The sequence below is a fragment of the Tinamus guttatus genome, unplaced genomic scaffold, assembly GCF_059628265.1.
Source record: "Tinamus guttatus ecotype Peru unplaced genomic scaffold, ASM5962826v1 Tinamus_guttatus_pri_ptg000953l, whole genome shotgun sequence".
Classification (NCBI taxonomy): Eukaryota; Metazoa; Chordata; class Aves; order Tinamiformes; family Tinamidae; genus Tinamus; species Tinamus guttatus.
The window spans coordinates 83966-111588 of NW_028289487.1; the positions used below are offsets into that span (position 1 = coordinate 83966).

Sequence of the window (27623 nt, forward strand, 5' to 3'; positions counted from 1 at the left end):
AGATCCACACTACTTGAAAACCACCCAAGACAAATTTTAAGTAATATGCCTGAGTCAGCTAAAAATCATTGATGAGAAACCACGTATTAAGTAAAATCACAACTTGTCACTATATTTCACTATAAAATTCTTATCTCTAGGTCCCATGCACCAATTCAAGCTTACCTACAGCATAAACTGAAGAAGTTCCACTTAGACTCAATACTATTATGGCAGCATAAAAATCAGAAGTTCTGTTTCTGCATCAGTTCAAAGGTTTAAACAGAGGCAAGTTAATGCAAGGAGGGAATAGAACCCTGACAAGGTGCTTCCCAAAACACACTATCCAACTTCTTCTGGAATGCATTGCCAAACTGTCACAAAAGATCCAATATAAGGGGGGGGGGAGCTACTTAAAAGAAAAATAGCAAATTATTTCAATATTTATCTGTGATACCCAAGAGTTCAAAAGTTGAATTAAATTTATTTTAATCTTTAAATAAAAGGGGGGGAGGGTTCCAAGGGCTCTCTTCAACACAATTTGTGTGTGTGTATCGGGTTTTCCTGCTGTTTCTTTCCCCCTCCCCTCGTAGGTCCCTCTTCCTACTGCTAGCAAAGGCCAGAACTCAGAAGCAGAGTATGGGTTACTCCCCTAAAATCAAATCAATTTTGAATACTCATTTGATCTTAAGTGTAAAAAATTGTATAGAGATCTAGTTCACTATTGAGGTATCTAAGCATTCAGTAAATGCACTTTTCTTCTCATTAATCAACAGAAATTGCCCTGTTTTGGACATGGAATTTTACTCATTTATGTATATTACTTTTATATATTACTTACATATCTATGATTCTATGATGATACTAGACCTGATTTTATTCTCATAGATTAACATACACATCCCTACTGGTCAAATGGCACTCAACTGAGAAGGAGAATTCTACAGTAGAAAACCAAAACATTTCATGCAAATTAAATTCTGAATTCTCTACCATATGAAAACATAATACTACTTAAGTGTTGTTAGAATGACAAAAGCACAAAACAAATTATGCCTCAAAAATCAGCGTTCTCATAATGAGCTGTTATATAAAACTTGAAATAAGAAACTCCTGCTACAAATATTATAGAGGGGGAAAAAAAAAAAATCAAATGTTTCTTATACAAGCACATGCCATTTAACATGGCAGGCCTATATTTACTTTACAGCTGCATGTTATCTTTAATAATTATTCACCAGTAATTACTTTTAAAAACTCAAAGCCTCCCCCAGTTCTAACATTCAAGATAGGCTTTGTAAAAGCGTTTCAACCTATCTCAAAATCTTACTCAGTAACTTATTATTTGGCAAAACATTTATTTGCAGTAATTTCATTTTCACCTGCTATATGGAATTTCCCAGGAATAGGCAGACACCTAAACACAATATTAAACCAATCAGACAAGTTTCATTTAAGCATGGCTACCCAGCTGCTAGCCATTCCAATAATGTCTGCCTAAGCAACATCAAAACCCAAGACATGAAAGTATACAAAAGTTTAATGATCATTTCAAAGAATGCCATAATTCTACCCTCTCCCCTTTTATTATTTTAAAAACAAAATAATCTCAAAAGACAAATCTTACCTAGGATTTCCTCGCAGCGCTGCATGGTGCAGCGCGTTGAACCCGTTGTTGTTGGTGATGGTTACGTCGGCCCCAGCCTCCAGCAGCACCGCCAGGATGTCATCCCGCTTCTTGCTTATCGCGTCATGGAGGGGGGTGTCCCCTTCAGAATCCTAAAGCCAAAAACAGCTTTCATTAATTTTCACATGCATGAGGAAGATGTTGTGACAGCATGGGCTCCTTCCCCAGCTCAACCTGACTCCTCACACGTAGTCCTATTCAGGTGTTAACTACCACATTATCTGATCCTGGTAGTTGCCTCCCTCCTTTCTTCCCCCACTCGGACATTAACCATCAGTAACAATCCTGATGGGGAGATAAGGCTAACTGTGTGTACACCAGCCAACAGTCATTTTTGAACTTAAAGAATGACTATCAATCACCTTATCCCTTAAATATGGGGACAGCCCGAGGGCCCATTGAGCTCTCCTTGCATTGCAGCCGAGATCTCCCCTTGAGCAGGGATGCCTCTCAAGGACACTCCTCAGGGTTGAGAGATACTTCCTACTACAGATTTGTGTAAGTGACTATAGTATGCTTCTCTTTTTGAACTTGTAAACTTTATTTTGTAACTGTGCACAAATCCCTTAGACATAAACTGTTGACCAGGTCTGGGACTAGGACTGGATCCAATCGCACCCAGGCTCCTCTCAGAAGGAGTTTGGAAAGCAAGGGGTTCCAATCCAAACCTTGTGACCCAGTGGGAGGGTGTTCTTGGTAATTCTGTGTGTATCTTGAACCTCCATAGAGTAAATACTAAATAACCTTGCCATAGAATCTCGTGAAACCATTGTCATTACCAATAAAACCTATTCCTATTTCTTTCCCACGAGTGCATTGTGACACTCACCCCCACCACCACTCATTCTGTGACAGATGCTGCTTAAATGGCACTAGGAAAAACAACTGCACAAATACAAAGCACTTCCTATCCAAAAGTGTAGCTACGCTGCAGAGCTCAGAGCAAGTTGCTTCTCATCTTGCTCTAGTTTTGTGGACGCTGGAGTAGCTGTGCCCACCTAGAGCTATAGCCCTCCAAAGCTGCACTAGCACCAGAGATCAAAACCAGGGCCCTGGAAAGGCTTCTGCACTGTCAAGGGCACCTGCTTCTCTACGTCCCCTGTGCGGACTGGGCTGCTGTTCAACACAAAGTGGCTCCAGCACGAGAGGGCGGTCACAGCCACAGGGAAGAGATGGGTCAGGCAGGTAACTTTGTGCTATGGGGGTGAATTTTGAGCCAGCAATTAACTATTTAAAAGACAACACCAAAAAAGACTATATGGAATAAAAAAAAAAAAAAAAAAAAGCAGGATCAAAATAAGGTGCTCTCCCAGCAATGCATTTAAGGCGATTCTGTTGTTTTAACAGGTGTAGACCATTTGCCAGGGAACAAAAGCCGATGTTTAAGTAACACAAAACATTCAAAGCTTAGTATTTTTAAAATATTTAAGCTTTTTATGACTAATACTATGACTAATGATAAAACATTATATAAAGCATACATTTCAGTAGATAATTCAATGGGCAAAGAACTTATGTTTTAGCTTGTGATATTTGCATTTTTTATTTTTTATTTATTTATTTTTTTTTAAAAAAAACCCTTTCCAATAAGGGAAAAATATTTACTATTCCTGGAAGCAACATGTATATTACTTATCCAAAGGCCCAAACATTCAGGCTGAAAAGGAATGTTCTGCTACAAACAGCAACATCTATTTAAGTTTATTTATTGCTACACAGGAAAATTCTCTAGGTTTATGCTTCCTGCAAACTTCTGACACCATGTAAGTCATGAAGATTTTTGTCAGTGCCACTGACTCAGCTGTCAACTGAGAGACTCTGGAATTGAACATTTTAGGAATATACTATGAAAAGGAATCTTTACAATATTTACAATGAGAATCACAAATTGCCAAACAAGAAGTGTCCAAAAATGGAAACAGTTTCAACCAGCCTGCCAAAATGAAATTAAGCCATTTTTATGCAGCTTAACTGACTGTATGACTTGAATTTACTGCTTTTAGACCAGCACATGTTTTTGTTTACATAATGAACTTGCTTGAGAAGTGGGCGCACTGGCCAATTAACCTCCAGCCACACTTCAATTTGACACATGGCCTGTGCTCAGACCCACAAGAATCGATCAAGCTTCCTTCAGACAGGATCTGAAAGTCTACTAATTGCAAAGACAATTACATTTTCCAGGCAGAGTTTCACTGCACCATTACACTGAACTTAAACCAGACTGCTATCAAGAGTCAAAACATCCACTGAGGTTATCCACATAGCATACGTCAGGGATCGTACATATATATATATATATATATATGTATGTATATATAGAGAGAGAGTGTATATATATATATACACATATATATACGTGTGTATATATAGAGAAAGTGTGTATACATATACACACACACATATATATAGAGAGAGAGAGTGTGTATATTGCATGTATTGTGCCCACACGCCCTTTATTGAGACAATACATCAAAATCATTTTCAGATCTCATCTTTAACCAACAGCAACCAGGATCTGGATGGATGTTAGCTGTCTGAAAGCTCAACCTTGGTAAAAGTCAAGACAGTGCCTACAAAGGCAGGTAGAAAATACATAAATCCTTCTACTCACTAATTTTTAGAAAATTTGCTCATCTTGTGTTACGTGAATATACGCCTTTAAAATATTATTGAACTTTAAATTACAGAGAAAGAGAGATGCGAATATGTTATTGCAGTATATCTGGATTAATCTGCAGGGAAAGTTATTACAGATAAGTAGCCCGTGAAAATGTCAGTATAAATTGGTAGGATACATCAGGCACCTATCTAGGTGTCAAGCAAATAAATCAACATAAGAGCATTTTTCTTATTGGTCACCTGTTGTAGCAAAGGCTGAGACAGATAACCCTACAAGGTCTATTCCTTTAATTTTTGTCTTACATTTATCAGCTCCATCCAGCATCCACACACAGCCAAATCGTATCATTCAAGAGCTAAAAAGTAAATCCAGATCAACATTTACTTTACCTGGAGGCTAGGATGGCAGCCGAAGTCCAGCAGAGTCTTCACGACTTGCAGATGGCCTTTATTAACAGCGATGTGAAGCGGGGTCTGCCGGCGCTTGTTGCGGGCATTAAGGTCTGCGCTGCCTCTGTGCAAAACCTCTATGACGGCCCCCTCGTCGCCAAATGCTGCGTGATGGACTGCCCTGTCCCCATCCTTGTCCTGAAGCAGAAACACTAACGTGACCCCATTTCCTTCACATGTAAATACAGATTTAAACTGAAACATAACACATTTTTTCTTGTCGTTTGAGGGAATTCAATCAGGCAATTAAGATATGATTCAAATACTGAGCAAATAATAATAATGAAAAAGATTTATTCTCTAGCAACAGAGGATGAAAAGCCTGTTGCCACTGAAAACAAGCGTATATACTCTATTCAGCTACAAACATATATTCTATGACACTGGTATTTATCTCACGCAAGTTTGACTCTGAATCTATGCAGGATGCCTTCATCAGGAACTTGGATGGATTCATTTCTTTACTGAAAATAAGCACTGGCTAAAAAATCCTACCACCACCAAAAGTTACAGATTCCCAATCACCAAATAAGACAACAGAAGTGTTTTGCTTTTATAATCAGGCTCTTTCTTTTTTTTAATCAAGGGTTATTGTGTATTTAGCAAATACACAATAAAGAAAGAAAGTTTTTCAAAGGAAATCTAGGATTGTGGCTGTGGAAGTAGTTCTGATTCTATGATAATTCACAGCTTTAACCCACTTAGTACATTCAGTTTGCTTTGGTTTTATACAAACTGAGAATTAAGTTTTGAAAGTCTTAAATCTGTTAATTAACCTTATTCTAACATCCACAAGTGGACTGGACAACATGAAATATACTTCAATATTTATCAAATATATATATGCATATATAAAATGACAGCATGCAAAAGTGAAAAGTAAAATGGAAGATATATAGCATATTTCATTGCTGTAATAGCTTGCATAAGTGTTAGTCTAATCAAATTTATGTGCGCAGTGGAATGCTGCTAGATATTCGTAAAATTTAATTTTGACAATACTAAAAGTGCTAAGCATGTAAAGCCATGATTGATCAAAGGTGCACTGGATTTCATAGAATCGCTCTTGGAGAAGTTTAATTTCTTGCTTAATTTTCTTTCATTTCAGCACTTTTTTTTCCCTTGGGGTTATTTTAATTATACATAATACACATTTCTAAAGCACTTTGATATCAATGCAAGAATGAAGAGTTCTCAGGATAAGTTCTATTTGCACAGAAACGTAACAACGAAACTGTTTATCATATCTACAAAATGTAAGATGACATATCTGTTAATTCTCAAATCAGTCTTTCAGAAAATATGAATTTCTCTAATAAGGACTGTCATGACACTAAACCTCAATAACTTTTGATGACAAAACATTTATGTTTATGTCTTCCATGCCAACTCGTGCTACTGAAGTACCTTTCAAGATGGCAAGATTCCATCACAGGTTCACCTAAAAAGCAAACTGCCAGAAGACAACAAAACATGCCTACTCAGAAGGGGAAAGGACCAGAAATGGGAACTTCTCCCTGTATTTCTCTGCTAGATATATTGAACACTGCTGGGTGAAAATTTACTGCACTGCAGTTAAAATACTACAGCATTTCTTTCTAGAAAGCATTTCATTTCACAGGTGAGGTTTTGTCTATTCGCATTTAGAGTCTGCCAAGTACACTGGATATGATTTTTTTTTTTTAAAGATACTTCGTAGTACTTTACATATCCTAACATATTGCAACTTTGAGACACAAAACACAAAATTTATGAACAGTTAACACACTTAAAGCACATGCATTATTGCCCACTAGCATCGAAACAGGTTTCTTGGGAGCTAAATCCCACTGGGCAGTCCTTCTACAACAGAAGTTCTTCCAAACACAGCAGTTCTTCCAAATGGAATATTATATATAACATAATTTATGTTAACATATCTAGGAAAAAAAAAGACCTAACAGCTAATTAAACATTCATCCTAAGACTAATACACAAGTCTAAGTATTAAAACACTATATATTTCTATACAGACCAAAAACATGGTCAGTGTCGTCTGTATAGACTGACACTCACTAATTGCTGGGAAGTCTAGAAAGCTACATATTGTTACCATGTAATACAGTGCCCATAGGGACTCTCTGACCTCCCACCCTGACAATGTTTTCTGACTAAACAGAGGTAACCTGCAATCAACATTTAATTTCTAGTCATATCAGCATAAAGCAGCCAAAGCTATGTCAGGACCAGTCACAATGAATATAAACAATCTGCAGCAGTGACTATAAGCGTAAGTGTACAAAGGCTAGCTTGAACATAGCAAAAATAAAGATTTTTATCCATTTCTTACACGCCACAGACCACACCAGTGAAATGGCTAAACTTTTGCACTCTGCCTGCTGGGGCAGTTCTGCAGCATCTTCACATCAGTGTTTTGTAGGCAGCTGACATGTTCTAAAGCCTAAACTTTTTATCACGTAACTAATTTACAAACATCATCATCATTTAAACAGTTCAACGTTACATGAAAAAGGTTTGAGAATTCAAACAAAATCCTTAGATGTATTTGTTAATGCTAGCATTACAATACTATCATTATCATGATATTACGATGATGGGAATGCTTACAGTTCCATTAGTTAGTTATTATTCCCAAGCCATTCAAGGAGTGGATTGCACTTCACTCTAATGTCCCTAATTCCATTCTTACAGTAGCAGAGAAGGCAGCAGTGAATTCCTTGAGTGCAGCTTGGGTACCACAATACAGATAAGAAGAAGCTTAGTGTAGTTTTTAGCAGCCTACGGTATATAGTGCAGTGAAAGTTCTATTTCTAAAATCAAGTCACTTCACAAAGCAGACCCCAGTAAGCATGCACAGCATAAAACTTAATCCATCCTTACCATTCAGTAAGAAAATCTTTATGAACTAACGATGTTTTTATGAATGTAAGAATAATCCTAGCACCAAAGGTTCTGTCATCACTCCATTAATGTACTAGCATGTTATAACCAGAGCCAGGGATGCAAAATGGGACTCTGTTTTGACAGAAGGCCAAAGGCAATATGCTGCCCTGCTGCATTCTCCTACTGACATGAGCTAAAGGAAATTAACAACAGACTTCAACCAGTACAAGCAGACATAAGCTTACACAGTTCTATGCTACTAGAATAATATTTCACATTATTAAAGGTGTCAAAGAAAGAATATTGACTTTAACAGTACCGGTAGGATGCTGGTGTGGGAATATAATCACACTACAGTTTTTCTCCTTCTCTGACTTTTAAAGAACTATAACCATAGTCTACAGTACTTTTGTTTCTATGTATCTGTGTACAAACACGTATGTATGTGTGCATATACCAATAAAAATAAATAAAATAGACATTTCATTGAAAAACACAAGAGGGAACAGGAGAAAGACTCAGACAGAAAAAATAATAATAATGCATTCAGTACGCAATACTTCCCCCCATTCCTTATAACAAATTCAAGATAGGTTTAAAGACTGTTTCCACAAAAGCTATATTCAGAGAAAAGTGTTGTATAAGTGAGGTAATAATGTTGTTTCCCAACATTTTTAATTTCTCTTATCTTTCTTGTCTTCCTCCAAGAGAAGAAAGAAAAAACAATCCTCAGTTTGTATATATAATACTATCAAGGAGGCCACAAGTTGAAGCTTATTATTCAGCTAACACAAAAGCCAAAATAAGTCCTGTGCAATTCTCAAGACTTAACAGAGAACATTTAACAGTTTACAGTGTAAATCATCAAAAACAGCCTAGCTGAATTACTACCTAAGTCCACAGAGTGCTGGAAAGGAACTCCAATAGAACTATGAATCCTGCACATAGGAAAGCTTAGAGCTTAAGGGGACAAAAAGTATTTTTAAATATTTAAGTTACCTCTGCTTCCACATCCACATTCTGTTTCAGAAGCAACTTTAAAATGTCCACATGGCCATTCTGACTAGCTGCTTGCATAGCTGTGTGTCCAGCACACTGGCCATTCACCTGCAAGCATAGAAATGATTTGAGATAACTTGCAACAAAAACATATACATATGAAACACTATAGTGGTTTAAGAGTACTAGAAAAATAAGCAAGCCGCATGCCTTGGAAGTAGGAAATGAACAATTTCTACATGGTTGCCTTTCTGACACAGAGATGGATCTATTAGGTCTGCTCTATTTCAGTTCTACACTACCAGCTAGATTAGAGGAAAGCAGCAAAACAATTATATAATTCTGAGCCACAAAAACTATTGAAACCATCTGTTATCTGTAAGAATAGTAGTAATTCTTTTTTTTTTCTGTTTTGGCAAGAAAAACATTTGATTATGATTTGTTCATGATTCATGATTTGATTATGATTCCCCGAATGAAATTATAGATTTATTAACATCTCCTTTAGACATCTCACTACTAAGTGAACAGGCAGATCAGGAGAGGGATCTGACAAAGAACGGATTAGAAAGATCTACTACCTAGCTAAATCTACCAAGCAAAAGAATTACCTTCCTTGTTCATATCCCCTCAAAACAAAAGATGTTAAAGCCCCTCACTAACTGTGGGTGTTCCTTGCTCCAACTCTAGCAGAGAGAAACCTGCTATTTTAATTCATGTCATGGAACAGCATACAAAAACTGCCCAGTGAAAATGGGTGTAAAACTATTTTTCAGAAACATGCCCTGGCATGTTTAATGGAATAAGAAATGGAAGAAGAGATACTGGGACCAGCTGTAATTAGTTCTGTGAAGACACTCTGCTGACTGCAAGGAGATGCTACAACAGCTTCAGTTTCTTTAGTGTTACTATTCTCCAAAATAGTGCACTCACATCCACATCTGGCCTCTTTAGCAGGTCTTCCACTTTAGCAACATCTCCATTGGCAGCGGCTTTAACCAGTTCTTCATTGAGATCTCCAGATTCTTGGGTTTCAAACAACTTCTTCAATAGCTGGGACAATCTCTCTATAATTATTAAACAAATGATAATTAAGCCTGCAATTCTAATGAAACAGCAAAATAACAGCTAATCTGTTACGTTTCTAAAGGATGTAATAACCACATAATAATAAACACCATAAAATGGCACCCTTAAGTTACCATTCAGTTCTGAGTAAGTGCTCTACCTCACTAACCCTCACATAGTTGAGACTGCCACATCGAATGCTTAAGAACAAAGATTTAACCACAAATAGGCAGTCTACAAGAAAACATAAATAGAGGAAGAAAAATTAAAGAGTTTACATGTGTATCAGATATCTTACTCTTACAGGTTAACTTCGGATATATCCTCTCCTCTGATCTGAAACACCAAGTCACGTTATCCTTCTAGATAGCTTTATAGACGCTGCAATTTTATCTCTTTTACAGAAAATTCACTGCATATCTTCTTCAAACACAGAATCCTAAGAAAAAGTCTGACCAGTCATGTAGAGAAAGCATGTGTTCCTGGTTTAACTAACTTATGAAATAGCCAAGAGACCATAAAATAAACACAGGATAGTCTTTCTGCCTCATAAGAGATGAATTAGATCAGGTTCGACGAAACAGATTAGACATATCAACATATATTTTTAAAGCCTATTGTAAATAGCCAAAGAATGTTTAATTAAATTAAAACAAACAAACAAACAAAAAAAAAAAACATGAACTACAGTTTGAAATAAATCCCTGACTTGAGCTTGCAATCAAACACTACCATTAAAACATGAAAAGAATAACTTGTTTGCTAAGCCCTTCTCATGTCTTGGTCCTTATTCCAATCTAATCTCTCTTTTAATCATTTCAATTTTAAAGCCTTTAGAGCAAACCTCCAAAGACATATTTATATTCTGTAGCCAAATAGAAGCCTCTATTCCATTTGCAGCTTTTGCATAATACACATACTATATACTTCCCACAAGTTTTCCTTTATTTAAGTGTAATATTGGCTTAGACAGACCCCAAGTCTGACTATTATTGCTACATACAAACTGCATACTAGTAGCCATCAGTTTTTAAACACAAATATTTGTCATGAACTTATTACCGACTACCCTTCAAACTTACCACCCGATGCATTGCTTATAGCAGATCCTGCTGATGCAACTTTTGAGACAGCTGCGGGGTTGTATGTCCAAGATGTCCCACAAACCTCTACCTTTAAGTCACTGTCTGAATAGATCTGCTGAACACGACCAACTTTACCTAAAGTCTGCATTGAAGAGTCAAATGAAAATAATATTAAAATTAAATACTTATAAATCAGAACATTATAACAAGAAACTAATTTTAATATGTCAGCTTTAAAACAGTACTATCATTAACACTTCTGGATGCATTTCATCAGCCTGAGCAAATTACAACATCTGAACAAGTTTTACTCAGTGTTTAGTGAAATACATTTCCTGTAGTTTAGAAAGTGTCATCTCAACTCCTACATCCTCTGGGTATTTTTAAAAGCCATATTGAGAATTATTATGCAAGTTTTACCATCACTCAAACATATAACTACTTACGGGAAGCATTGCTTCAGCCCACTCTCCATGACCTCTCTGAAGAAGCTTGATCCTCTCCAAGTCGTAACACACTTGGACAAGGTCACCCACTTGAAACTGAGAGGTTCCTCCTTCTGCACCTTGAGCAGCATCTCCACTTCGGACTACATTGGCTTTGGTGAGAACAGCTGGGTTAAATGTCCACCTAAAACAATGAGGCATTTAAAATGTATTTTAAATATGCAATATACTTAAAGGTCATCTACTGGATAAGGTTCTTGTATGCCTAGCAGTCTTCTGTGATTAGATACTATGATCTAGTTCTTCTTAATTGGTTTTTGCCCATAAATTTGTTTGGGAGTCACTAGCTGAATAATGCAAGGGCAGGACAAACACAGGATATCGCCCCATTCCCTCACAGTTCAGAAACTGCTGTACCAACCATAACATTCTTCAATCAAATGCATGGCATTGACGCAACTGATTTTTTTAACCAAACAATCCTCATTTTTACTATAGATTTTACTGGTTTAGAGGCCTTAGCTGTTTTTATGTTGGGTTATATTCTAATACATAGCAAGGTGGTCTGCCCTTTACGTGCCACTGGGTCTAAGGTTGACTATATCCAACTAATCACACTAGCTCATCAAGCTTCAAATCTTAACTCACTTGCAGAGAGTAGTTTTGACACCATCTTCCCCAGCATTTCCCGTATTTGCACAAACTAACGTTCCTCTAAAGAATACAATGCTGGGTGTGCATCAAACCAAGGGCTATATATGTACACAGCAGATCATAGGTCACTTTCCTGAATGCTCACATGCATTGTGGCTACTATTCCCCTTGGAATCATGAGATTGTAATTACAAAGAAAAATTCTATTTTAAACATTATTTTTTGGAAGTTGTATACCCCACTTTTTTTTGAGATTCAATTTTCCCTAAGTGTGAGATGCAGCAAAATTCTTTTCACACTAAGGTGTTTTTAAAAGTACAGAAATTTTCTATAACAGGTAAGTCCTCATTACACAGTGCAGAAGGAAGGAAATTCTGAAGGAAATTTTGATAGACCCAAACAGGAGAAAGTTTCCGGAGCCAAGCCATCATAAGTGTTGAAGAAAGTGTGCGAGAAGGAATGATGAACAGTGTGTAACAAACCTGTTGCCACTTGGATACTGTACTACTATGTCATGATCCTCATCAATGCCACAAACCGTTCCAGTTGTTGTCAAGGTTTCAAACATGCCGTCTGTCCATCCTCCATGACCATGCTGCAAAGACTGTACAATTTCTAGATCAAGGTCAATGTTGACAAGGTCACCAATTTGCAGCCCACCTGGATTTCTGTTACCATTTTGCTCACCTAAAAGAACAGATAGAAAATGTCCATAAGACCACAGTAACAAACCCAGTCATCTAAAGAATAAAAATTAATTTCTCAAGCAGAACTAAATAGCCACAAGACCTCTTGAAAAACTGCACTGGCCAAGAGCAGAGAAAAAGAACAGGGTAAAAGGAATTTGTCACCCTTGAGTTTTCTATGTGAGCAGCAATTAAAGCAGTATATAGTAAATGGCTCTGATAAGCCTCACAGTGGCTTGTAAGATAGCAGCAACTACCACAAACCGCTAAACATTTAGAAATACATAAAAGCTTTTATAGTTTTAAGAGACTCCTCCTTATAGTTTTAAGACACTCACGCAGTGTCATCTATCCATTCAGATCTGTAAAAATGCAGAATGTCCACTGAAGGTAGTTTTTTTGGAATTTGGTCAATCTCTGAATGTAGAAAAGCAAACAGTGGTCATTTAGGAGCTAGTCTTTTGCTAATTAAGAAAGTAATTAATCCTTTAAGTAGGGAGAAAGTTACATATAAAGAAAAAAATGCCTATTTGTGCAGAAAACTTCCCTGGACAGTGTCTAGTGTCATCCACAAAATTCCAGAACTGCACAGATTAAGTTGGTGCTTCAGTTTCTCAGGATTCTGTTGAATGAAAACTCTACTTTAAACCCCACTGCTCTGCCAATTTGCTGTCACCTGTAGACTTTCTGGGATTGCATTTTTCTTATCAAAAGTCACCAGTGAGTCATTCCACAAAATTACCCCCAGTATTGATCCCTGACTTGACGCTATTCTGTTTTACTCAGATCCCTGCTAGAATATTATTTGCACTCTGCTTTGAATACCGCCAAGCTTTAAAGATAATTCTTGAGTTTTGAATGAGTTACACAAATAAACTCACAGCCTGAACACATCTCTGACCTGTCCTTAGATAACAGGGAGAGAGGTTATAACACGACGAGATTAGAAAGACACAGGATAACTTGATAAGAATGATACTAAACCTCTGAGACAGAATTTTCACCATCATCTCAAGCTAGCTTAATATAATGGAAGGGGAAGAATTTATAGTAGAGCCTCCAGCTATCTTTACTGGCTATTTTTTATACTTCCAAATACTGGATCACCCTAAAAGTTACGTGTACAAAACGCATGCCTATAATCTTAAACACAAATTCTATTTGATTATTGCTTTACTGGAAAAAAAAAATTTCAGCTGATGTTAAAGATAACATGATGAATAGCATGCAAGCATGTCCTGGAGGATATAGGCCATAAGAACCTAAATTTACCCATGTAGTAAGGCACCAGAATATGCTCATTCATGCTGGACTAAATTAATTTTAAATACAAATACAAAGATCAAAGTATCTCAACTTCTTAGTTCTGAACAATTAATCTATTTAATAGTACAGCACCAAATGACCCCTTGGATGATTTCTTTTTCTTCCATCTCTTCACCTATACTGTCAAAAATAAATAATGCCTTTAGGTCACACCTCATATACACGTGCAAGAAATTAGAACAGACCAACAAAGAGAGAATGCTCATAACTTTAGCAAAGGCAGTATCATCAGCTAACTTTCAATGCATCTAAGTATAACAGGAAACACAAGAAGAAAAAACTGTAGTGTCCTATTTTATGATCAGGTCTTTTACCAAGGAAATACAGATAATTATTAAGAACTTTGCTTCTGTTTATTTATTTATTTATTTTTCTTCCTGCCTGATTCATAACAATATGTTATTTTACAGTAATACTAGTGTAAGTCATAGTTCAAATGTTTTATGTTCAAATATTTTCTGTTTAAGATCATGTACACAACACTTCATTGAGCATGTCTGAATATTTAATAGTCCTATCAGGATGCACAGATGTGCTTGGTTGCTTGGAAAAAATAGGGCACACAAGGCATGTGGGAAATGCAAGTTTTCACTTAATACTTAAGAAGTCTCCTGCTGTCCACTTGGCACACTGACAACAGACACATCTAGATAAAATTTATATTTTACCATTTGTACCATTTGTATTGCATGATAAAAGACATCCCTTTAAAGGTGGTTTAAAAAGGAGACAGAAACCCAGGCTAAGTATAATTAACACAAACCAAGATACATTTTCTTTATCTGCAACTCACCTAACACAGGACAATGGTCCCTGTAGAAAGAGCCTCCTTTTGCATCTTGGACACATTTCAGGTCAGACTAGGGAAAGAAGTAAAACAACTTTAGTCCTCACTGGCTGAATCTCCAGGTTACAGAGCTCAGTGAAACCAGAACTGAAATAGACCCAGTTAAGAAAGGCTGAAAACTAAACACACACAAAACATGTCCGATAAAAAGGTAAACAATCTCTAATACTTTTACAAGCAGTCAGCCTTGGCATTCACAAGATTTAATAACCCTTAGCAATATAGAAGGCTTTACAGTAATGCTTCATAAAGTATAAAATGTTTTTAACTCAAAACGGTTATTAGAATAAAGCAAAGTTTTCTGCATTGGTCTGTCAGCACTGCTCCCTTCAAAAATAAAAAAGCACACTAATGCAAATAAAGCAAAAATAACAAAAAAGCATGTGTAGTGCTTGATGCCACAGCCTTTCATGTACAAGTAGCATTTAAGTCTTGGCAATGCTGTCCTTCTGTCCCACATCTTTTCCAAGCAGAAACAAAAATTTTAACTTAGAGATTAACATTTGGCACCCACACTCTAAAATTTGAAGAGTTTCCTATAAAATATAGGGAGTATAACACTATGATTAAATAATAATCATAAAAAGTTAATACAGCTCTTCAAAGAGAACAGTTCTAGAGACCAGGCCTCTGGGAAAATTCTGCTCTGTATTACTTAAGCAGCAGCAGTTTCAAGCACAATAACCTGCCATAAAGCCAGCAGAGCTCCTATAGCTCCCCCTTCCTATATTTCTCTCAGGAAAGCCTTTAAGCCGAGCAGCTGCAGCTGGCGCTACCCTCCAGGGAACAAATCTCTCTGAACAACGGGCAGTTTGTCCACAAGAGGACGTGGGAGGGGAAAGAAAACTTAGGAAACTTTGCTGAACGTCAGGGGACACTGGCAGGGGGTGAGGTAGGAAAAAGGGCACAGGTGATGGGTGTGATAAAAAAAAAAAAAAAAATCAACCAAAACATTTTTTTAAAATCATTTCTTATTTTTCCTGCACCTGATATTTATTTGGACATTATCCTCCTGCAAAAGGATGAAAATGAAACCTCTCAAGCCTTCCCAGGCTCCAAGATACTGATGAACGCAACGCTACTTTACTTTCAGTGCTTCTAACTACTATTTGGAGCATCGCCTGAGCTATGAAGAACATCAAGGCACTTTTTAAGATACTAGTTAACAAAGCCAGACCAAAATAAGGAGATTTAGCTGCACTTCAAATTCAGCATCATTCAGCACCCAAGCAGAAGGGCTGCAACAAAATGCTGCCACCCTGTGGGCAGGTGCCGGGTCCAGCTGGGCCAAGGACCAAGCTCTGCTGACCGCCCCGGATGGCAACCTGATTCATTAACTCGGGCTAAGGGGGATTTCATTTGCCTGGTGTCCCCGAGCACAAACTCTTCGTGCTGTGCAGCAACCAGCTGTCTACGTAAGAGTCAAGAAGGGCTATAGATGTGAAAGGTATTTTCACAGACAGAGAGCAGCAGATACTTAACAGCTCTCCTCACGAATGGGCAAAACTTGGGCACAAGATCAACAGGGGTTACAGCAGGTGGTAGTGTACAGTGCAGACTGATGTCTAAACCTGGCAGCAGCAGGAAGAAAAAAAGCCATCAATAACAATACAACGGATTTTAAGTTATAGCCCATTAATATTCTGTAGTAGAAATGACCAGAAGGCAGATTAAAGCAGCTTAAACTTTACACAAAGACAGACCCTCCAGATCCATGCGGATAAGTCTGCTCCTCCTTTTTACCCGGCTGCATTATGCACTAAGAGCAGTTTATTTCTGCAGTAAGATATATCTGGCTGCAAAACAAAGCAGTAGCTTGATGTCCAACCTCAGCTTCCTATCTGTCTTCCTTTCATTTGTATGCTGGAGTCCAAGTTGGATGAAAATTATTTCAGCAGAGAAGAGTCTAAGAACTGAAGGAAGGCAGAGCGGTTTTGGGGAGGGGAATTAAGGGGGCTATCAGGTTAGCAGCCACGCAGAGCGCGTGGCGGCGCAGGCCGAGCGCGCAGGAGGGCAGCGCTGCCCGACCCAGCCCGTGCGCCGCGCCTGCCGCTCCCGCCCTCAGCGCGTCGCGCTGCGCCTCACGCCACACAGCTGCTCCGCGCTGGTTTACGAGTCTCCCCGCATCTTCCGAAAGGATGGAAGGGACGGATCGTTTGGAGGAAACGTACCGAGAGCCAGAGGAAGTTAGAATGCGAATTTTAGACTCTCAGTGGTACTGCACGCAGAGGGAAAAAGAAAGCTAACAACTGTGAGGCCAGGTGTGAATACACAAAGATGAAAACAAAACTTAGGTTTACATAGTAATTCAATGGGACTATTTTTCATTCAGTAAGAACAGAAGACGATGCTTTCCAGAAACAGAGCAAGCTGTAGAGTTTGTGCAATCTGGGCCTACTTAAAGAAGAGACAGAAGTCCCCGTTGGGCAGGAAACCATAACCTCAAAGCTCAAGGAACAGTGTGAGCACAAACACTCCACAGCAGGAACTGCAAGTCAGTAGCTGATCCATATGAAGAGCAGATCATAAGGGTTTTTTTTGCTTGTTTTGTTGTTTTGTTCTTGCATACAGCAACTTTCCTGCTGACATCTACCTTGGGACCTCACTGAAAAACTCACTGTGCTCCAGCAGGAGGCGGCCGGATTGCACAAACACCACGAGCGTCTGAGCCAAATGGGAAACCCGGAGGAGATGCCAGTTCACTTGGACACGCCAGCCAATTACACCATTGAAGAAACAGGTGCAGTTTCATCATCATAAAAGCTTCGCAGAATGAAAAAAGGAACATTACAGTAATGTCAGCAGTGCTGGCAGATGGTATAGGAGTGCCATAATACGTGACCTTGAAAAGTAAGACTATGCCAAAGTAGCAGCTGCCTACTGGATTAACTAGTAAGTTATTACTATCAATATGGAATACCATCCATCAAAACCAGGGATGGAGGTCTGCAGACTCACTCAGGAGGCTACTAAGAAAAAGAAGAATGTTTGTTAGATGCACTGGAATGTCATCTACCATGAACAGTAAAGGATACTGGGGGGAAATTAAATAATGGGCAAAAGACGCAAAAACAACGGCTGTGATGATAAAGCAGAAGAACTGGACTTCAGGCAACTCAAGACTGAACAGTTTTTAACATTACTGTCTACTACAGAAGACAAGTTAGACTAAGTAAACAAGAGGCAAAACAATGTGCAAACGGACATGTAGGGACACCTCATTTCTTTCTAGATTCAAAAAGAGCTATCCATGTTTGGATATGTTGCTAACAATGTAATGAAAACATCGGCCTCACATGTAAAGATGGCCAAAATATGTATTTCCATGTTGTAAGTCAGTTTTGATCAACACGTAAAAGACAACAAAAGGATAGTGAATTAAAAAAAAATAGTAGAAGGTAAGTTCTTTTTATTTAAGGAGAAGAAAGAAAAAAACTGTTTATAGAAGGGTGCATCATGAGAGTATACTAAACAGTGACTTGTTTGAAAAAGCAGTACCAGGTGCGTTTGCCATCATTTACAGCAGTAATGGGGGTTTTTTGGCTGTATGAAAAAAATTCATGAAGAAGTGAAACAACGTAATTACCATAAAGAGCTCACAATTATCTAAATAACATTTGAGTCACACTTTGCTGATATGGAGTAAAAAAGTCACTTGTATTAAAAATAAAATCAACAACTCTTCTGCTTTCAGCCATGTTCTAGTCAAGCTCATGGATTGAGACAAAACTGCCTCTTGAGACAGCTACACAACTGTTTATAAACTGGATTCCTGCTGCTCTTTCTTAAAACTCCTCAGTTTGGAAGTATTGGGGACAAGATACAGAACTGGACAGCTAAGATCTGACTCACATTCCACAGTAACCGCAACAGAAAATGTGTTTCTATATAACTATATAAGTGGGTTTCTGTTGCAAGAGATTTCACATTTTTATTTTTAATTCTCATTTTTATTTTTAAAAATGAATTATGTGTTAATAAGTCACTTCAAAAAATCCTCTAAGTTCAAGGTCCATCTTCAAAGATAACCCAAATAAATGTTGATGAACAAACTTTAAGCATTTTTAAAATCCTGATTGATGCCTAAAAAAACATCAAAAACATAAGGGTCAGGAATCTTCTCAGTTTCTCTTGCGCTCTCAACTGTTCAGACTTCTGTGGACAAAGTACACAAACACAGATGGCTTCCAGATTACTCTGACAATGATGGATGATAACTACAGTTACTTCTTTCAGACTCTATGCAAATGAAAGTAAGATCCTCCATAATGAAAAACAAGAGGAGGAGGTTAATCACCACAGAAAAGGCAGACGGTACTGAGCAAAGAAATTCAGTAGGACCAAAATGATTCCCGAATAATGACATAGACATTAGATTTAGGGCATTCCTGCTAGCAGAAGGCCCCAGAATTTAACCCATTGTTGGAAGTTTTTATAGCGCCCTCTATTATCTACCTAAGTAGTGAAAAACAAGACTTTTTGAAAACCAAAGCATGTTACAACTTTATATCCTTAGGCGTTTCATATGAAGCATTAAAAACTAGAAACAAGTCCAAAAAACTAGCTCTCAAACTTCCAAAGAACTCTCTAATTCCATATATTATCTTTTTACTACAAAAGGCTATGCTCACACATTTTTAAATAAGCAAATAATAGGATAAGCAAATAAGGCTACCAACTTAAGTCATGCCCTAAACCTGAATATATGTATACGAATTGTGAGTGCTGTAATTTATCATATTAATGAACTGCACTTTACTCCTCCTAGAGATGCAAGCCAGGTTTTATCCAGCCCAACACACACACAGATTCCCATGTGGGGATTTGTGGGCTATATCAGCATGACAGCGGAGCCTCCCAGATATAAGTGACAGACAGCACAAAGACAGCAAGCACCCCTCTCGACCACTTCCCACGCGAACACAGCAACAGCAAACTCTAAAATATCCAACCATAAGTAAATGAAAGTTTTTGGTCAGCACCTGCTGCCCCTACAACCAATCCTTGTCTTCTCCAAGGAAAAGCTGGAAGGCTGGATAAATTCATTCTGAGGACCAGATGTAGCCCGTCAGCTATCAAATAAGCAACCCTGACTTAAGCTAATAAGCTGTGTTTCTTTAATCAGCTCCATTTGTGCCCCAGCCAAGTGTTACTCATTTGTAAGTACAGGTTTCCTCCAGCTGTATTTACTTGGGCACACACTACATGCTGTTGATCCCACATTTTCTGTACATTCTTAATTCTTAAGTCTCAAGACAAGTTGCCCAGACTTTGACAGTCTACTAGCCAGATAGACATAACAGCACTTAAATGTTAGCAGAGAATCATAATGGAACACATACATTCCCAGCAACTAATCTGTTATCCAATTTAGCTTTACATTTAAATGACTGTGTCACAGATGCCAAAGAACTGATTCTGTTTAAAGCGATGATTTTTTGATGAAATTAATGCAGAAGTACATTACAACCAGCAAAGCACTACATATAAAGCCTCATCTTTCTCTTTATGCATAAACTATATTTATAAAATTATATATTTTTAAATAGCTTTTTTCCCAAGTGTTGCTAATTATTAAATGACTGATCAAATATTTCCTTTTACCCAGGTATTAGAAAAGGGTCATTCTTTTCCATTCATCTTATAGTTGCAACGATTGATCAAGTACTTTAACACTCTCTTGTACAGCAATAGACTAGCAAAAGAATATAGCTGGCTTAATAAAAAATATTTATTTTTTCTTAAGAAAATAAGCTGCACTATTCCTAAATAGCTTACCCTAATTTATTAATTTCTGAGGGTAGAAAGAATCTTTAATGATTCTCTAGCATGGTATTATGTATTAAACAGTCTGACCATTAGTTTAATAGTATTACACCACATAATGGTATATTTAACTTTGTTCTCCCTGTGCCACTATACAAGAAATTTTCTTTACAACTAGCAGGACTGAGGGAGATCCTAAAATTATGTGGCTTACAATTTATTCTCCTGTTTCGGATGATTGAAGAATATACATATATATATATATATATATATATATATATATATATATATATATATATGACTGAATTTTCTAAGACATGCATCAAAAAGTTACTGTTAATTTTTGTATTTTATTAGTCCTATATCCAAAAAGATGATACTCCAATGTTAAGCTGACATGCTTCTCCTTCTGCAGAATCAAACAAAAATGATGCAAAGACAATACTAATTAAGATGTTAAAGCAACTGAAAATCTAAGTAACCTTTCCTTGACCCACATTAGGGTAAGAAAAAACAGCAACAGAAGGCACTTATGCTAGAGTTTGACCCATTTTCTCTCTATAGCTGTAGCAGCAGCTTTAGAAGCTACAAGATGAAAAAGAAAAACTTCATGCTAGAGTAAATGAAGGTTGTAAAATAATTCATCACTCTCTCATTGACAAGAAAAAAAAATAGTGAGAATTTCAAGTGTTTCCCACAGTTTAAAATCTTCAAATCTTGCTGCAATCACTCTGACAGAAGTTGCAATGAACTACAGAGTTCAGGAGTTAAAGATACAGGGTGCTATTTTTCTCTCTAGTGAGTAGTAGTCAGTATAACTGAAATTCACTATTAGCACAGTATGACTATCATCAATGCAAAATGTAAATTATCACTATACTCAGACAGAAAGCAGTTATAAAGTTTAAATTATTTGCAATAAAATCTCAGATTAGACTTTCTTCCTAATACATATGCATGATCCATACAGCTGTACTCACAAAGACCTGACTAACAGCATGCAAACTGACCCAGAGTGTCACAAAAGGGAGAGAAGAAAGCACAAGTTATTCTTACTCCCTTCCCCCACCAAGCGTTTTTACCCGTTGTGGTCTTTTATACTCACCATGCCCTCAAAGCCAACTCTGTAAAGGTTTTTAGCACCATTGTCCCAGAGAACATATGCTGCACTGTGTGGACTTGACGCACTCCAGTCCTGAATTTCAGTTACCTATTTAATTAAAACAGAACAAAACAAAACAAGACAGAGAAAATTCATTCTATAACAAAGATTTAAAAGCACTTTGCAACTTAATTTTTTTTCCTCCCTTTGGAGAAAATGTAGGCTCTAGGTAGTTTTACTGAATTTCAAAAATGTATTCTGAAGATGTTTTCTGTGTGGTAAGTGGTCCCCACTTGTCTTAATGACTGCAGTCTGAATATTTACTTTGTAGGCCTATTTTTCTTTTATACATTGGTAGCTAACATCATTACATAAATACAGAACAAAATCCGTATTGTAAATAATTACGTTGTTTTGACATGTTCTTGCTAGAAAAAAAAACCCAAAGTATAAAACTATTTAAATCGCTCCCATTTGTCTGGTTTAACCTGCCTGGTGGCAAAATTCTATTTCTAGTGCCAATCTGTTTAACAACAGGGCAAAAGAAAGTGAAAAGAACTATTCATGACACTCCTGAAGTCACAAGGCTGCAAGCCAAATTCTGAAAACATATCCATAACTTGAAGAATCAAATCACATTTGTCTTCATTCTTATCTTTGAGTATTTCTTTAAAAGCTTTCTGGTATCTCAGAATTTATATCCATCTTGAAAACACCTTTAATATGCATTTATACACATTTTCAGCTCGCAAATGACCCCACTAACTTTATGTACTAAATTTAGTACATATAGTAGATAATGCAGGATAATGTTTGTATTTTGCAAAGTTTCAGAGGTTTCAAAATAATCTGCCAAATTCAAAGGAGGGGGTAAATAAGCAAGATCCAGGGGACTTTATGGTGTTGTTTTAGGAGATTTAAGCTTGTAATTTCCTCTCAATAAAATCCAAAATGAAATCCTCAAAGCCCTAATGCCTATTTAGGGTATAAAACGGTCTAAAATAGTATAAAATTCTTATTCAGAAACTTTCTGTTTTGCTTTAATGCTGCTTAAATATACTAAAAATAAAGGTAACTTAAGATATCAGTTCCCCTACATATAAGGGCATTCGATTCTTACTGTGCAATATTCCTTGTGTGGTGATAATAGTCACAGTGTGTCTTACACTCCCTGCTATAGTCCACACCTGTAAATCCTCTACTAGTTCCCTTGGGAGATGTAAGTCATAGAAAACATGCAAGGTTATGATTAGTAACACACATTTCCAAGCTTTCCAATTCAGTTTTTCACAAACCCAATTACTTTTACTAGACAACTATATCAAAAACACTTATATGAGGTCCTAAATTAGACAGCAATATAATTCTTGCAACTAACTCTTGCAAAGTTCTCGGGTTTAAAATGGAAAGATGAAATTACATGAAAATTATTCGATGAAAAATAAAAATCCAGGGTATAAACTCTTAAAAGCTAAGAGCTAGGTATAGACAAATGTGGGAAACCAGAACACGCTCATGGCTGATTGGAAAGGACTATGCTTGAGAAATCTGTTGTTGCATCAGCTCTCCAGTAAATAATGCTGAAATACACCCAATATCTTAAACAGAACAACCAGAACGAAAGTTTGTCCATTTTGAAAGTGTTACATTGATACTGTAAACACACAAATTTAAAATTAATCATTCATAGTATCTATTACTTGGTCATAATATAGCACCTCCTTTTTCTAAAAGCTTTATCAATAAAGAACACAATTCAGAAGTGCCTAGAAAATTAATATTTTGCATTCATGATGGTATCTTTACTCTATAAAGGCCACTGAGGGCATTGCAGGAACATCCAGATATATATTATCTTATTCAAGCCCGTTTTATTTTTACCTTTCCCCTACGCCCATTGCCACCATCTTGATCTTCCCATTGCCAGTCAACTCCTCGTACCACCCTGGCACCTGCAAAGATTCCTCTTGCTGTAATTTTCTTTGATTTACGGCGAGACTCTAACAATACCCTAAAGTTCCAAGGGGAAAAAACAAATGTCATGAAAAATTCCACAACAAAAAGCCCCACAGGATTCTTTGAAGGTGGGAAAGCAGGAAAACATCTTGAAACACAAATAACCCTCAAGAATATAGATTTTGATACATGAATCACCTCCTTTCAATTCTCAACAGCAGCCCAACAGATTAAAAAATAATAATAATTTAAAAAGTCCTTTCCACATCTGAGTTAGGTGCTTATAGCTGAAGCTTTTAATCCTAATGAAAATTTCTTCCTCAAACTTCTACTACCCCTACCAGCAACTTATGAGTAGGTCTGTACCCATATTATTAAAATCAATAAAGAAACACACAAACTTCTATAAACAAAACACTTGTGCTTCTCACAAATCATCCCTAGGTCGATATACTTTCCTGTAACTATATTTTCATCTTTTACTCAATAACATAATTTGGAATAAAAAGCTGCTTTCCTCCCTCAGTGTCAGTGTGACAGGGTTTACTTTTGTATGTAGGTTTACTACATACTTTTTTATTACCTATCTTAGCTCATTTCATTCAATATAATCAGAATCCATTTTCTTAGTCTTATTTTTAAAATCATATGCTATTTTCCCAAGACTCTCTTTTCCTCAGACTCCAGCAGAATCAAAATAGATTAGCACATATAAAGTGCCCAAACAAAAGGTAAACATTTTCCTGCCTTTTCAGTCATCTCTAAAGCTACCACTCTGCATGCAAGGACATTTTGTACTTCATGCGGTAAAAATGCTGCCAGACAAAAGTATTTTTCAGCTGAAACTCTGAATGCTTCCTGACCTCTTCAGGAAGTCAACACCCTCCTGCTCAACTTTTAACATCCAGCAGATGGCAGACAAGGAAAAAGTTAACAAATTGCTGGACTCAATGAAAACACCACCAAAATGTATCAAAATATTAGCAAGTTCGATTTAAGTAATACAAAAGGAAGGCAGAAAATGCAATAAGACATGCTGCTTAGAGTAGCATTTCAGAAGTATCTCTACATCTACAAACCTGAGACAAAAATAGTACTTCTACTTTGTATGCAGCCTACATAATATCGCAGTCTTGAGAACAAAATAGGTCCACCTTTTGCTTTCCTTCATCCAAATGTTATTAGATGCTTTGGCACATTTTTCTAATGAGCTAGCCTCTAATTCCATTACTTTGCTTTTGCCCTTTCTCCTCCCTCAAACAACTAAATTTAAGCATTTTTCCTCCGCTAAGTTGGATCCAAAAGAAACAGTTCCTTGGCAGATGAAGCTGTCTTCTGTGTCAGAGCTGCAAGACAGAAATCAGCTGAGGCAAAGAGAGAGAGGGAGAAAAAGACAAGATGCAAAACATCTCCTGCAGGTCTCTACTCTGGACAAGTTTTTAGCTGTGGAGATAGAATTTATCTTTTGTACACCAATAGAGATCATTTTAAATGATACAGGAACCTCTGGCTAGAAAGAAAATGAAGGAAAAAAAGACAAGTCTTCTCAAAGGCTATGACAGTTTTAGGAAGGTAGTAAATTGCAAAACCGTTTTGAATTTTGTTACTTATTTTCTAGTAAATACTCTAAGCACTTTCTACTCTTCGACGCAACATCTAAGTTTTGTTCTGCATTACAACATTGTAATTCAGACACTAAGCTCCTGATATCCGTTTGATAACTAGACCTACCAATACAAATCTCAAAAAACAGAAATTATTTTTTCCATCAAGCCATTAACCTGGGCGCTTTAGCCATAGTTAGACTTCAAGGCAAATGTCTAAGAAAACAGACACAGTCCCTATAAGGCAATACAAAAAAAATACGCTTTAGTTCTCCAACAGTTTACCTCAACTATAAAAGCATCGATACAAGCGCATCACTAAATTAGGACACTTGCAAATCTTACCTCTCCAAGAAGAGCAAATAAATGCTCTGTCATACACATGCCACATTTAAAGGAGTATCAAGTCCAAATACAATTCCAATGACTTGGTGTCATTCAGTAGAATTAGCACAGAACTGATACCACAACTGTCACTTTATACACCTTTAGAAGTATTTGATAAGGAGTAAATACCACTATTTGCACCTTACAGGTGGATAGATCATGACAGAGTGGGGACTCTGGATTCATAGGAGTCATTCAAAGCCAAAGAACACAGGAGCTCCTCAAAAGCAACCTAACGGCCACTGTTGTTCCCAGTTCTTCTCCAAGAGACTTAAATAATAGATGGGTGAGAAAATAACAAGAAAAAAACAAGGACAGAGAGACTCTGCACAGCATCTTTGCTCTGTAATCAGCAGTTTAAGGAATTTGAGTTAGAGCTTTTGCAACCAGATCATTATGTTAATAGTTCACAGGGGGCATATTATCCATCAAATCTGCCCATACCATTTTTGAACATATTTAAACTTTCAAATTTAGGAACTCATTGCCAAGTGATGCTGTGATCATGCACTGTCTGAAAACAATTGGCCCCCTCTTAAACCTACTATCAGATAACAAAAGAACTAGGAAGCACCCATTAAGGTTATAAGTAACCGAATAATCACACCCTAATTTCTTTGTTCTTTCTAAATCTCCACATTTAATGTGTTTTCCAGATCCAGATATTTCACTCTGTTTATCCTCCCTCACGAAGAGGCAGAGCTAAGAAAAAAAAATCTACACCTGAATCCACTACATTCACACCTAAATATCAGTACACCAAACCTGCTGTAATGGAAGTCAACCACAACGAACTGTTGCTATTTAATTTCACAGGAGAAAAGCTACATTTTACCTTTCACTTCCTGGTGTGGTAATTCTATAAAAACGATGCCTCAAGTGATGCTTGTCCCCATGATAACAAACTGTGCACAAGTCATAATTTGTGCATTCTGCACATTTCCATCGTATACCGATGATCGGTTGCTGTCGACACGTATCACACATAGTTCCATCGTGCTTGATACCTGAAGAAAAAAAGAAAAAAGAAAAAGAATTTATCTATACAAATAATCAGAGATTACTCTAGGAGAAACAAAATGAGGACTCCTGCAACTTACAATTAAACATTTAGTAAACTGCGTATCAAAAGAACCTGGAAAATCTAGAATTCCATCTCTGGATAAGTGTCTCAACAGATCACACACCACAAAGAACCAGTGATCAATCACTCACAAGTGTTTGAGAATTTTTTTATGCATTTTGTACAACAGAAAAATACAGTTTATAGAGTTTAAACTCTATTCACTTAAACATAGGAGAAACTGAGCTCTCTGACAGAGACAATTTCATGAAAATCCATGTTATTGTTCTGAAGCATTTAATTGCTTAATGTTGCTATATCACAAAGTATCTGCTAATAACAAATCAAATGCAACCCACCAGCATGTGTTCTTCCCAACCCTCAAGAAAACAAAAGAAAAATCAAGTTCTCATGTCTGTTCATTCCAAGAGCTTTGCCAAGCCTACGGCTGAGCAAGAGTGATCAGCCAGATAAATTTTTACTCTGTGCATTTTGAATACAACGAACAGCAGCAAGATTCAAAAAAAAGGTCAGATTCCACTGCTGTTCGGAAATATTTGGGCAACAGAAGAGATTAGTACGAGCCTAGCACTCACTACGTAGCATAAGACAAAAAATGAGCACTAAAAGACTGGAGTAACACAGAACTCTCCCACTCACTCATCCTGAACACACACACACACACAGATCTCTGGAAACAGAAAGGAAAAAGAACACTTCTCCTTCCCTCCAAAGGGCTTTTTTTGGATATGACAGAAAAATTCACTATGAATTTCTTATCTGTGTTCAATAGCTAAGCCACCTGCCACACAGAAAAAAATTGGAGTTGAAAGGCAAAACTGAAGGCAAAAGAAAACTGTACCTTGTCTGAGCACATCACAGAACAGCCAAGTTTGGCAGGCACCTCAGGAGATCATTAGCAGACTACCAACCCCATTCAAGTGCTGCTCAGGACCACATCCAGTAGGGTTTCAAACATCTCCAAGGATGGAGACTCTACTACCTCTCTGGAT

General features: G+C 37.1%; 1 protein-coding gene across 1 annotated transcript in view; it reads right to left on the reverse strand.

The window, feature by feature from the left end:
- Positions 1-27623, reverse strand: part of LOC104573360 (MIB E3 ubiquitin protein ligase 1) — a 63089-nt gene that overhangs the window by 29706 nt on the left and 5760 nt on the right. The window contains exons 2-12 of the mRNA XM_088538266.1: positions 26383-26554; positions 23482-23611; positions 21604-21708; positions 14679-14745; positions 12356-12560; positions 11220-11403; positions 10771-10915; positions 9554-9687; positions 8621-8728; positions 4679-4876; positions 1607-1758 (exon numbers count right to left, since the gene is read on the reverse strand). Of these exons, the coding sequence (XP_088394392.1) occupies positions 1607-1758; positions 4679-4876; positions 8621-8728; positions 9554-9687; positions 10771-10915; positions 11220-11403; positions 12356-12560; positions 14679-14745; positions 21604-21708; positions 23482-23611; positions 26383-26554 (1600 nt within the window). The remainder of the gene's footprint in view (positions 1-1606; positions 1759-4678; positions 4877-8620; positions 8729-9553; positions 9688-10770; positions 10916-11219; positions 11404-12355; positions 12561-14678; positions 14746-21603; positions 21709-23481; positions 23612-26382; positions 26555-27623) is intronic.